This window comes from Aplysia californica, unplaced genomic scaffold (genome assembly GCF_000002075.1).
Source record: "Aplysia californica isolate F4 #8 unplaced genomic scaffold, AplCal3.0 scaffold00059, whole genome shotgun sequence".
NCBI lineage: Eukaryota > Metazoa > Mollusca > Gastropoda > Aplysiida > Aplysiidae > Aplysia > Aplysia californica.
In genome coordinates, this window is record NW_004797329.1 from 1,015,118 (window position 1) to 1,029,403 (window position 14,286).

Consider the following 14,286-nt stretch of genomic DNA (forward strand, 5'->3'; position numbering starts at 1 on the left):
AAAACACATTTCTGCGTGGATTATCCCCAAAAACATTATTTAAAGGTACAAAAAATGTAAATTTTCAGTTTTCAAGGACTTTCATGCATTGAAAGATTCCAAGCTTTGGCGGTTATTTTCTCCCTTATTTATCCTCTGAAATCAGGTTACCCTACCAACTTCAATCACAAATATTTCGACTTCTATTAAAGATAGATGGGTACTTTTTTTCACCGAAAGATAGACAAATGAACAGGCTTTTAAATGACACCAATAACTCCACATGCCCAAAAATTGACGAGTGGCTGATTCCACCACGCTGCCTCAAATATAAAGTTTATTAGGAGTATTATAATCATATCTCTTGCAAATGTCACGAGTGATGTAACTGAGGCACCATACAATCCATAGAGCTACTTTCTCTAAACTTTGCTCACAGCTTTGATGTCATAATGTCAAATCACAGAACATCATCAGGTGCTGAAAGAAATATGGTTTGATGAAAAGGAAAAAAAACCCCCCTCCTAAACAGTCAATTTATCCTGACAGCACTCAAAGACAGTCTCTGTGTTAATGCCTCACAACCGCTCGCAGCTTGAACCGTCGGGGATGTATCACCAAGCCCATTTCATAAGTCCGGGGATCCAGCGGAGGAAGTCCCCCGCCCACCATGTCCCCAGCACTGGGCACGAAGCGGAAGTGTTGTACTAAGGCAGCAGCAAAAAGGAACAGCCTGTTCTTTGCCAGAGCCTCTCCGAGACAAACCCGTCGCCCGGCACCAAACACCATGAGTCTGAGAAAATCAAAACCATATATAAAATAGTTAATACATGTAGTTCACAAAAAAAAAATTAAAAAATTAATAACCTATACGAATAGTACAGCCCTAAAAATAAAAATCTCTTCGTACAGCAAATAAAACCCTCTAATTTTATTGTTTGACGTTTTTGGGCCCTTAAGGTTTTGACGTCTTCATTTTTGAGTTCCCTAGCTACAGCTCAGTGGGTAACTGACTGTAAGATCTTCATCTCGCAATTTTAATATAACGTATGCGACTGTTTTATTTCCATAGAACGTAGAATGATTCCTTGCCTGACAGGCAGGGCAGAGACATGTAATTTTTTAAGGTATTCTTTATTATATTGACTAGAATGTCTTCAGATTTGGTGTGGATTTAATACTTTGATACATAGAACTTCTGCTGTCTTTTGTCTTTACCTTAAGATTAGGTGCTCGATCCTACTTACCCTAGGAGGCAAAGAAAACATGAGGGAAAAAAACAGAAATTGATGAGGATCAAATTCCAAACTTTGAGGTTGACTGGTGAAGACCACAAATCAGTTGAGCTACTTTTTTTCGTATTTATAAAGTTGTTAATCCATATTGGAGGGACTAATGTATTTGTCAAATCTGACATACGAAAGATAACATAGCACAACATGAGCCCAGTCTACACATTATATTTTGTCTTCATGCAGTCCTGCAGTTGGCAAATATAATTGCGCACTTTTGATCTGGGGTGAAACTGTAAGCTTTGGCTTTCCCTCCCCATACACTTGAATGTAAGCATGAAGTACATAAGCAAACCAGTGGTGAAGGGAATGGAAATATAATAATCTTCTGTGGAACTTTCAATTAGACAGAATTCAGTACAAATGCTAATGACACAAGAAACATCAACTTTACTTTTTTTTTTTCTTTTTTTTTTCTTTAAAAAAAAAAAAAAACACTTTTTTAAATCCCTTGCTCATTTTTACGAGATTTACGCCACCTGGTTAGTAGAAAAAAGTGCGAATGATAGTGTCCAATAGTGCATTGCGTGCATACTCAGTATAACAAGTAACTGTAATAGCAGATAGAGATTCCAGGATTATAGATGTAAGTCATTGATCTGAGAGCGGTGATGATTTTAGATGTAATGGTGGTGATAAGTGATGATGTGGGATTGTGTTTAAGTAATGTTAGGGTTAGTCCTATTTTTACTAACTTTCTCCGGGCGGGGTGACTTGGAGGGATCAACCGTTGCTTGGCATCGAGGAAACGTTCCGGCCTGAATTCCCAGGGGTCCGCCCACTCAGCTGGGTCATGGTGAAGTGCCCACAAGTTAATGTAAACCTGAACAAAAAGGTTCAGAAGAAAGGAGGTTAAAAGTCCACTTCATTCCTGCAAACTTTCGGAACCTTCGGTGACACGATAAAGACGACTCCACTAGGGAGTGGGACAGAGGGTGCCCACCTCGTGACTTGAAAGAGCTGAGGAATGTAGGACTAACATGATCTAAACAAACTACTACTAACCAGTTGTGGTAGCCGTCTCCGATTGGGGCTATGGCAACACTTAGATGAGTAACTTACTAAAAAAACGTAATAAGAGTGAAGAAACCTATTTTTTTTACTTATTCACTCATGTATTTATTTATATATAAAACATTCTCATGTGTTTTTACTCTAAGACCAACAGCTAATTTAAAAACCCCAAATGCTGCACAGTTGGTTGTTATTACTAAACACAAAAGTGTCAGATGATAGAATTGGGCAGGGTACCAACAAAAAAAAAGTCCACTTCATTTACCCACAGAGGGAGACTTGTTCCACAACGGCATACAAAGAGTAAGACAAGATGTCTTTTTACACAAAGAGTAGGACAAGATGTCTCTTTACACAAAGAGTAGGACAAGATGTCTCTTTACACAAAGAGTAGGACAAGATGTCTCTTTACACAAAGAGTAGGACAAGATGTCTCTTTACACAAAGAGTAGGACAAGATGTCTTTTTACACAAAGAGTAGGACAAGATGTCTCTTTACACAAAGAGTAGGACAAGATGTCTCTTTACACAAAGAGTAGGACAAGATGTCTCTTTACACAAAGAGTAGGACAAGATGTCTCTTTACACAAAGAGTAGGACAAGATGTCTTTTTACACAAAGAGTAGGACAAGATGTCTTTTTACACAAAGAGTAGGACAAGATGTCTTTTTACACAAAGAGTAGGACAAGATGTCTTTTTATACAAAGTGTAGGACAAGATGTCTTTTTACACAAAGAGTAGGACAAGATGTCTTTTTACACAAAGAGTAGGACAAGATGTCTTTTTACACAAAGAGTAGGACAAGATGTCTTTTTACACAAAGAGTAAGACAAGAAGTCTTTTTACACAAAGAGTAAGACAAGAAGTCTTTTTATACAAAGTGTATGACAAGATGTCTTTTTACATGCTATTAAACTTTCAACTTTTGGGAGAATTCTGAGAGTTTTAGTGGGTGGTTGGTGGCTGGTCTGGTAATGTTGACTTCTTTTTTCTTATCAAACATCTCTATCTCTCCTCATTCTCTTCTTTGTATCTTACTTTCTCGCAATACCTCTAATCTACAGCATGTAAGATATGACCTACTATAACTAAAATGATAATATCATTCTTGAAAAATAAGTATCCATTAACACAAAATTGATATTTTTTGGAAAAAGTCTTTCAGGATTTAAACAAATCAGATATGTACAATTTATTTTCTTTTTAAATCCATATGTCTAACAGCGTACTTATAATTACTTATTCACAATACCACAATTTTTTAAACAAACATTTTAAAAGCACCTCTGCTGGTCAAAGCAGTTTTAAATGGAGACTGAATAAAGAAAAGAGGAATCTGCATCAGCCTCCTAAATGTCTTCAATGTACAACACCTAAGTACACTAAAAAATGGTTCACTCATTGAAAAAGCATACTCGATAACCCAGGTAGGCTATGAGTTTATACACCTTTGTCCTTATCAGGGCTGATAAAAACAATGAGTTTTGTTTTTTTAATAAAAGTTTTCTTGAGAACAATCAGTGTTCTTATTCTTTTTATTATACACTCCCTGAAATACATAAAAATCTAGCATGCACATAACTAAAGAAAATAATATGTGAGGCAGCGTGGTGGAATCAGGCTCTCGTCAATTTTTGGGCATGTAGAGTTATTGGTATCATCTCAAAGCTTGTTCACTTGTCTTTATTTGGATGAAAAAAGTATTCTTTTATCTTGAATACAAGTCGAGATATTTGTGAATGAAGGAGGTGGGGGTCACCCGTTTTCAGAGGTAAAATTAGTGAGAAAATGGCCGTCAAAGATTAGTTATTTCCTTAGCTTAAAAGTCCATGGCAACTGAAAATTTACATTTTTTGAACCTTTAATCTATGTTTTTATGAAAAATCCACACAAAAATGTGTTCTTTAATGGGCTTGAAAGGTGTTGAGTCAAAAAGCAAAAATTTGATAAAAATTCACAAGCATGCGGAAAAATGCAGGTTCTTTCTCTTTGATTATTTTGACGAGAGCCTGATTCCACTACGCTGCCTCACATATAGAGTTTAGATTTTCAGGTCCTGAAATTCTTAAAAATTTTTAATATATTCTTTGAATTTAAAACAAGTACAGAGTGGAATTCTCACATGAAAAGAAAAAGATTTCAGCTGCCCGTTAATTTTTCTATGAACATGCTTGACTGTAATATCAAACCTGCAATAACATAGATATCGCCATTGGGCATTGTGAAGATGCTATCATAGTACTTCATATATAGAAGAGAGAACCATCATACAAGGTAAAGCCTTTGACAACACCACACACTTGCGATATTAATGGTAACTAAAAGTCTTAACCCTACCATACGCCCTGGTGTCATTTTGTACCCCCGGGTAGTATTCTTCACATTTTAGAATATTTCTAGTACGAAGATCTCTTTGAAACTTTCAGTATTTCTCAAAAAATCATTTTGACAGACTGGTATGCAAAGCGTACAGACCGAACTAATAAGTAAATTTCCTCTTTGGAAAGTGGTGGCTCAGAGTTCCCCACCTCATATGGATATGATAGTAAAACACGACATATGGAGGGGGTTAAGGACAACGCCCAGCTCACCGTCATATTCTTAGGTATTGGAATGCCCAACACACTCGTGTCGCACATGGTATAATGCGGCACAGCCAGCGCTACGTGAGACGTGAAGCGTAGAAGTTCTAACAGCGCTGCCTGGAAGTACGGCATGTGTGAGCGGTCAGCCAGTTGTATGAGTCGGTCGCTCCCTATGTGGTCATTGAGTTCCTCCCACATGCGCTCCTGAACTTGAGGGTAGTGGAGGAAAACTAGCAGCAGGCAGGTCAGTGCTGTGGCTGTAGTGTCAGTCCCTGCAACATGAGGATTCCTGAGTTGGTAAAAGCATAGCTTACAACCCCGATCAACCCCCCCCCCCCCCCCCCTCATTTATATGTCACTAGCTGGGTAGGCCTACCCCGTTCGATGAACGGACTCAATCGTCAGGTTATTGCGGGTTCAATGCGCACTGCATGTGAACATAAGTCTCAATTTTTATATCATGGAAAACGAAATATGTCTTGAACACTGCATTGAAATGACGAACGGGAAAATCGTAAACGGCCGATAGTGTTTTCTATTTTTCTAAATTTTTAAAGCGAATGTAGGCACTAACTGAACTGATAGAAACTTAGCTTGGTCTTTGAACTACCTTCAGTAATTTTTTCATGATTCCACGTTCCGTAGTTTTTTCAGCTGTAGAAAACAACCATCTGCATGTACGCAATTATATAGATGAACGTCACAACAACCATATCCCACTGTTTCCTATTCTATTATAATAAGACACATCTGCAACCAAACCAGAACGTAGTTCAGTATGTCAAGCAATTCGAAACTGAGGGCTATACTTTACTTTTACCATTTCTCTTTCCCTCATGTTAAAGAGTAAGACTACTGGAGTGAGAATTAATTATGTGAAACTTAAAGGCAGATGCTTTACTAACATCATATTTACTAATAGCACAAGCGTAGACTAACAGAAGCGACTAAAACGGATTTAAGGGCAGCATTTGCCAGTAATCAAAATTTTGAGTAGGCCTATTTTAAAAACTGTTCACTATAGTATTTACTTCAAAGGAATATTGAATCAAAATCAAATTTGTAAACAGCTTGTTACAAAGTGCGAGCAGTCCTTTAGCTAATTCCACACCAACTATCTCTATCAATGATTTGCGTAACAGCCGCTGGGCCGATTATCTGTACTTTACTATAAACTATGTTGAAAATGAAATGGCCCATTTCTCATACAGTTTGAAAATAATATGTCTATTATTCATTATCTTAAATCTAATTTTGTTGGTCATCCTATTCTGATGAAATTGAAGTAGAATTCTAACCCAATTATGATAAAAGACACATTGTACAGACATATTTTCCCTCACCTACCAAAATATAATAAAAACAAATTTCAAAAGCTCATAACAAGACTGTGTAAACCACCCTGGCATGAAATGAGTTCATGTGCATGGCTTGACAGTACCTGCTAAGATGAGATTAGTGAAGACCTCTTTGGCTGTAGTCTCTGTAATGCCAAGCTCCTGACCACTTGGTGTAGAAGCCAAGGAAAGCAGTTGTTGAACAATGCAGTCTGTTTCTTCACGACCCTAAAAAGTTAAATGCAAGCACATTATTCAGAACAAAAGACTCAATGAACAATTCAGCACAATTAAGGGACAAACATAAAATATAAAAGAAACTGTGCTCTGTTCAGGAATTCAGGAGTGTCCAGTGGCTGACTGACAAGTAACCCCAGGTTCCCAAGTAATTCCAAGCAAGGTTGAAGATATTACAATTAGATGTTTGGTATTTATCAAATCTACAGGCCATTGTATCCAAATTTTCACAGTCCTTTTTGTCCTGTTTATCCCTTTGCCATCATATTTTAGGGAAAAATCCAAAGAAACTGGGTGGTAAACATCGTCAATCTGCGAGATGAGGCGGCAAAGTGTTAAGTCACCAGCTCAATATTCCCAATTCAAGCATTTCAAAGATTTAGCACATGTGAGGCGTGCTGACAAAATGAGTTACTTCTCACAATCCACAAATGGAGATATTGACCAAAAATCGACACTTGGGTCAGATTTCTAGGTTTGTTATTGATGCAATATTCATAAAGTAGTAAATGCCTTTTGCTATTTCATACTTACAAATTATAAAAACTGCTCCTCTAAGCATGATGTATCTATTTCCATAGAGCCCTATTCCGAGAAGTAGCTCATTTAGTCAGCACACTCCACACATCATAATGAAAATCAGGATGCATTTTGGTTTCTTTCATCATCAATAATTATTCTACATTGCTTACCTTTGAAATTCAAAACAGGGTTAACAAAAGACAAGCTGACTTGGTTGTCTTGGTTTACAAAAAAATATTGTAGGTGTTTTACGCTCCCACTGACACAATTTAATCATTGAGAAAGTGGGTCCCAACTCTGCCTGTCAGGGCCAACCCAGGCTGAGGAGGACTGAGACATTTGATAAAAATTCTCCCCACACAGGAAATAAACTCTGTTCTTTTGCGTGCGACTCTAAAGTGCCTAACCACTGCACTGCATTGCAATTTTAAAAGGTTACTTTTGCAAACATTTAAGAACTGAATTTCGTAGATGAAATATTTTTCCACACTTGAAACCAGTATAATAGCTCCAAAAGTTGCAATATTAAAAAGGCGACCTAATTTTGCAGTTCAGTCTCCCAACAGTGTGACAACAATACGTCATCAACTTCAATAAATAATGACTGCACAATCAGTCTTCTTTAACTTTCAGATATTTAGTTTTTTCAATGAGACTTTTACGGCACTTGCAACACAAAAAGGTCATATAAGTGCCGAAAAATAGACGTGTTATAAGAGAGTACAGCCACTGAACTAGCAGAAAAACACCATCTTCCATGTAACAGAGAAATGCTGAAACCTTTTAGACCAGAACTTCCCCCCAAACACTAACATCAAGAATACCAACATCAAAACGTCCCTCATAAAAGAGACAGGGAAAAAGGAATGTGACCCAGTAGAACTGAAGACAACAGCTCTGAAGACAATTGACTCCTACCCTAGTGATTCAATTCATATTTATACAGATGGGTCAGCCTTCAAGGGCACTATAAACGCAGGCTTTGGGGTAAGAATTGAACATCCTGATAAAAAAATGTGAAGAGCTATTTGATGCATGTGGTACTTCTTGTACAAATTACGAGGCTGAGGCAATCGCCATTGAAGCAGCAATCCTACACCTGACCAACATTTTCATAATACATCCAAACAAAATCAAGAACACTATTATCTTCACAGACGGAAAGTCAGTACTCCAAGCTTTGGAAAACATGAATTTCGAAAGCCCAGCCTGCCTATCCGTGGCTCAAACAATCAATACGTTCATACAGACCTATGCCGTCGACCTGACACTACAGTGGATACCTGGCCACAGCAACATCCCAGAAAACGACAGAGCAGACACCCTTGCCAAGAAGGGAGCATCACAGACACAACCTCACAACCCAGTATCACAACAGACAGCCAAGAACATCATCAAATGCAACACCAGGGAACAGTGGCTGAATGGATGGGCAATGGGCAAAACTGGAAGAACTGTATTAGCACACATGACAGCCCCCAACTCTAAAGATGCAATAAATTCCCTGAGTAGAAGAGAACAAGTCACGATATTTCGCCTGCGAACACAACGCATACCACTAAATTCCTACCTTAATAGGATCCGCAAGGATACCCCATCCGACTGCCCGTTGTGCGACTGCCAGGATGAAACAGTACCACACCACCTCTTTTACTGCCCAGCACTTTGTGACCTGCGTAGCACCTACCTACCTACCTGCCTCCCCAGACATCGGAAACACTCTATATAGCGACAAAGCACAGCTGATTAAAACCTGTCAATTCTTTGCCATATCGACAGACCGAAGGGCTAGAACCCAAATGGCCGCTGGATCAGAAAAGTAAAGTAAGTCAAGTATAAGAGAGTGACAAACACAAAAAAGAAAGAGGAGAGATCAGGACCATAGATGTTTGATAGGAAAAAAAAAAGCAAACAACACCAGAGCACCGCCGACCACCTACTCAGATTTAAGGAGAAAACTGGGTTCTTTGAGCATGACTTTAAAAAACAAAACAATGGAAGTCTTTACCACTCACTTTTAATATTTTGAGCTCCCTTTCCCAAAAGACGTCCCGCAGTTTCAATGCCTCTTGCAAGCGTTTAGAGTAACCATAGCATCTGAGCTTGCTGATCCAGGGGAGGAAATCCATGCCACGAGCACTGCCAGAGCCAAAAGTGTCGTTAAACAAAGAGTTGATGTCCTTGATTGTTTGGAAGTTTGGACTAGAGTGATCAAAGGTCGTGCCCAAGGTCTGGGGAGAAAAGAAAAGTGGGGTTAAAATGGGGCAATAAATTGCCAGGTAAAAAACCCCCACATCGATGTGCTCAGGACCATGGAACTCTGAAAATAGCTTGAAGAAAGCAATAAAAAGTTGGGTTGTTGTTTTTTTTTTCAATTACTATACTACAGCTTATAAAAACTATGCAAGGGGAGAGCAAGGGATGAAATAAAGAAAGAACTCATAATATATCATTGAGGGGAACTTTCAAAAGTTGATGCTACGAGAAAAATAGAGAACTTCAAGAAATGCTGTGATTCAGACCAATTCCAATGCCCTGGTAATGTTAATGACAGACAGAATCGTAAACTTCACATCATTAAGAGAGATTTCAGGGAAAGGTTTTGAGACGTTCTTACCAACGATTCCATGGTTTTTAAAAAAAAAGTTTCAGATGACGTTTGTCAAAAAGTGGAATAGGCCGAGGAAAGGATGGGTCGGGGGGGGGGGAGAGAGAGAGAGAGAGAGAGAGAGAGAGAGAGAGAGAGAGAGAGAGAGAGAGAGAGAGAGAGAGAGAGAGAAGGAGAGAAAAAGAAAGAGAGAGAGACAGAAAGAAAGAGTGAGAGATAGAGAAAGAAAAAGAGAAAGAGAGATAGAGAAAGAAAAAGAGAAAGACAGACAGAATAGAAGGAAGGCAAAGGTAGCTGTTACAAAGCTGTTTATATCAATTTAAATTTCCACATTATAAATTTCATAAAAGGTACTGCAGTAGCTGAAAATGAATAATTCCTTACATATTCGGAGAGTTTACTTGTCGTCCTAGTGGTGTGTTGTTCGTGTATGAATGACAATACACATTGTCCTGATACCTGTATCCAAGATGTACTAACAATGACATTGTGTAATATGAATGACTAACATGACTGGTGCAATAATGTAATACATGTACTTAAGCTCTTTGCTGCTTCCTGCAGAGGACATGAGTTTGATTCCTGGGTGATTTAGTTTTTAGTAAGAGTTTTACGGCACTTGCAACACAATAAGGTCATATTATAAGTAAATGCCGAAGAATAGATTACGTGTTACAAGAGAGTAAAAAACAAAAAAGGAGGAGAGACAAGGACGATAGATGTTTGATAGGAAAGAAGGAGCAAACCACACCAGAGCACCTGCCAACAAACCATTTCCTGGGTGAGGAAGAGTGGGGTTTTTTCTTCTGTGTATCTTTGTCTGGGATACTGAAATCCCTCTCAGTCCAGGTTCTTTTTTTTTATAGAAGAGGTTTTACGGCGCTGGCAACTGCATAAGGTCATATGAGCGCCATCAGCCCAGGTTCATCCTGACAGGATGGGTCAAATTCTCCAAAATGACCCAAATTGTGCTGATGGGGAAGTAAAACATTACAATGTGATTTTTGTGCTTATGGGGGGGGGGGGGACATTATAATTTGATTTGATTTCGAATGATCGATGTCACTAGCTGTGGTTCCTACCAGCCCCAGCATGACGTTGGACACAGCGTGGTACACGTGATCCCAGGGGTCGAAGCTCCGCCCCCCGTGCTCGCCGATAGCAGCCAACATGGCGGAAATCTCCGGTTGACACTTGTGCTCCAAATTGTCCATGCCGTCGCCATACATCTTCAGTGTTTTCAGCACCTGGAAGTGCGTGGAAGTCAGTCCTTTAACAACAGTAACAAGTGGAGTTATATCGTTGACATTTTATGTTTCTCTTTTCTAAGTAGAAGACATAAAAAGAAAGAAGACAAAACAACAACAACAACAACAACAAAAGCAAAATGAACAGGTGCGGTTCGTCCATAGAGCACGGTCGTGCAGTGTTGCCCAAACTTTTTTAATGTTCTATTACGTAAAACACCCACAATAATAAAATAAAAGAAGCCATAAATATTATATCAAAACAAGGTCCTCACTGGCGCTGTAACTGTCATTTTTGTGTCTATAACGCCGTAAAACATCTACTATGTCATGCCAAAGTCCATGCGCTTTAGCTAAACATAATAAGATATTCAACAGTATAACCTGACCTATAAATTGCTCTTGGGGATAACCCAAGCGATGACGACACTTGTAGCGAGTTTGGCGGTACATTAATATTAATAAGACGGCACATCTCAAAAGTGCTCCTGCCGAATAGTACCGAATCACAACCTAGTAGGCAGTCTAAAAATAAACGCGATAGACCGTACCCTATTCTTTGCCAATATTATGTGAGCCCTGGAGCAATCCAGCGGAGTGCTCAAGTGAATTGAGATTGGTTCATTGTCGGTCTTGCCACTTTTTTAAGTGACTCTGTGACCGTAAATCTGAGGGAGGTTAACGTGACTGTTCTACGAGTTGTGCCTTTGAATGATTTTGTAGTGGAGTGGTGAAAGTTATTACTTGAGTGTTCAGTTCCAATATTGGATGAACGAAATTGATGCTTAGCTTACAAATAAATTTAGTACTAGAAATCAAAGCGGCAATTAAAAGAATGAATAGCTTAATTGTGCACGTCCACTTTTTAGCCCTACGAGCCGCCTCTGAAAATGAAGCATAATTCGCTTTTATGAATCTTTGGGGGGGAAAAAAGACAGCATCAACATTATCATTATTGTCATCAGCTCCAAATATAGGCAGAGGAGTAACTGCCATCTTTACACCATGCCTGCAATGTTTCCCCAGTCCCGTGTCCTGTGGCACTGGCTATGAGTTCTGCACACATCGAGGATGTTGTGATTCTGGTTCATTTTTACTTGGACGCAGTTTATAGAGCCAATTGTATCTGCTTCCTAATGATTAAAATCTTTTCTCTCTCTCTCTCTCTCTCTCTCTCTCTCTCTCTCTCTCTCTCTCTCTCTCTCTCTCTCTCTCTCTCTGTCTATTTGTCTGTCTGTCTCTCCAAATTATATACTCTTCCTTTCTTGCACATCACGCTTTTCGCCACAGTTTAGCGCACTCCCAATTGTACTTCCATACTTGGGAAAGGAGAAACAGAAAGAGCTAGATACATTACCCAATCTAATGTTCCTCTATAGCAACAACTGTGTAACTTCACTTCTCCTTTTCCCTAAAAAGACAGAAAGACAAACGCAAAAGGATAGAAAAAAAAACACAACAGAAAGGCGGGGAGAGGCCAGTTGACACACTGACACACACACACACTCAAACACAGAGTGAGAGACAGACAGAGAGAGAGGGGGAGAGACAGAGAGACAGAGAGAGGGGGAGAGACAGAGAGACAGAGAGAGGGGGAGAGACAGAGAGACAGAGAGGGACGGACACACACACACACACACACACACACACACACACACACACTCAATCAATCAATCAAACCTCCTTCCTGAGAAACTGCAGCTTCTCGGTGTAGGTCTGCCAGACGATGGAGTGCCTGTGTCTGTGCGCCTGCGCAGTGCGGTACATGGGGGGCCTTCCGGAGAAGGCACTGCCCTGCACCACCAGAGCGTCGTGGACGCTGGCGTAGTCGCTGAGCACCAGGATCTCCTCGCTGAACACCCGGATGCGGAACACGGGCCCGAATCGCTCCGCCCACTCCGTCAAGACAAGATGGCAGCGCGACATGTCCAGCTGGCCGGCGTTGCCCAGCAACGGTCTCCGTGGCGTCGCCATGGGGATCAGCGCATACTTCCGGCGGTCGCAGTGCCAGAGCAAGAGGTAGGTGCACAGGAGGACGCACGTGACACCCACCAGGACCAGCTCCAGAGCCATGATTGATTGATAACGGTAGCTCTGCAGAAGGAGAAAATGACAATGTTAGGAGACGACGGAGTCTGCACAGTCCTAACCTTTCATAACAGCAGGGTTTGGAAAGTTGTTGCTGCTGTTATGTATTTGTTGTTGTCGGTTGCTGTTGTTGTGGTCGCACTTGCTACCTGCGTCTGCCGTGCAGCGGTTTGGAGCTTCGCTGTTACACACAGGAGACCCGAGAGGGGAATTTTTTTAAATCGAATATCTCAGTCTTTCTGCTGGGACGTTGTATCCGTCTTATTTCGGCCGCTTCCCAAATGATCTAAATTCTGTCGATAGGGCGTTAAAATACCTACATTAAAAACATCGCTCTTGTTTTTGTTGCCGTTGGTGCTGCTGCTACTGTCGTGTGTGTGTGTGTGTGTGTGTGTGTGTGTGCGTGTGGTAGCCTGTCCGTTTGAAATGTTTGGAGGCCCCGAAGCCTCTCTTGGGTAGCGGGTGAGGCAGTCCAACCTCCCTGAATCCTCCCAAAAAGAGATGCCACCACCGTCGTTGTTGTCATTGTTGTATTAGTTGCATGGCACGATTTTGGAACGTGTCATTTCTGAAGCAAAAACTGCTGACAGTAACGTAATTGCGATAAGATAACATTTAAACATTACACATGTTTCAAAATGATTTTTGTTGTTGTTTTGTTCTAGTAAATAGAACTAACTTAACAGCAGAAGCGCCTCGATGCAATGACGGTCATTAGTGTTGGGAAAAAGTAAGACAGACAGACAGAAACAACAGAAGGAAAGCCCAGAAGTAGGACTTACCAGTACCGACCTCAACCACCCGCTCAGAACGAAGGCGGCCGTTTCTGGTATTGTTTTTCTCCCTTTCAAAGCATTCTTCTAACAACAGAATGTGCGTCCGCGTCAATCGATCAGTGGCTATTTTGCTGAAAGACGGCACAGGTGACCCTGATTCATGCTATAGGGGCGTTCCAGAAGTTGTGATGTTTGAGGAGCTGTCAATGGGTTGCAATGCTTTAAAAGTTGTCAATGTTTGAAAAATTGTCAATGTTGGAGGAGCTGACGATGTTCAGGAGTCGTCAATGTTTGGGGACGTCGTCAACAATGTTTGGGGGAAGTTGTCAATGTTTCGGGGAAGTTTTCAATGTTTGGAGGAAATTGTCAATGTTTGGGGAAAGTTGTCAATGTTTGGGGGAAGTTGTCAATATTTGGGGGAAGTTGTCAATGTTTGGGGAAAGTTGTCAATGTTTGGGGGAAGTTGTCAATGTTTGGGGTTGTTAATGTTTGGGGAAAGTTGTCAATGTTTGGGGGAGTTGTCAATGTTTGGGGAGTTGTCAATGATTTATTTTAATTTTAATTTCTGTATCTTTAAAAATTTCTTCTTTTTTTTCTTCT

At 40.2% G+C, this 14,286-nt stretch overlaps 1 protein-coding gene across 1 annotated transcript in view; it reads right to left on the bottom strand.

The window, feature by feature from the left end:
* Window positions 1-240: 240 nt before the first annotated feature.
* The window catches only part of LOC101858166 (cytochrome P450 1B1), a 17,781-nt gene continuing 3,735 nt past the window's right edge, over window positions 241-14,286 (bottom strand). The window contains exons 2-8 of the mRNA XM_005093170.3: window positions 12,503-12,916; window positions 10,658-10,822; window positions 8,983-9,198; window positions 6,313-6,436; window positions 4,878-5,143; window positions 1,967-2,094; window positions 241-772 (exon numbers count right to left, since the gene is read on the bottom strand). Of these exons, the coding sequence (XP_005093227.1) occupies window positions 550-772; window positions 1,967-2,094; window positions 4,878-5,143; window positions 6,313-6,436; window positions 8,983-9,198; window positions 10,658-10,822; window positions 12,503-12,895 (1,515 nt within the window). The 5' untranslated portion in view covers window positions 12,896-12,916 and the 3' untranslated portion in view covers window positions 241-549. The remainder of the gene's footprint in view (window positions 773-1,966; window positions 2,095-4,877; window positions 5,144-6,312; window positions 6,437-8,982; window positions 9,199-10,657; window positions 10,823-12,502; window positions 12,917-14,286) is intronic.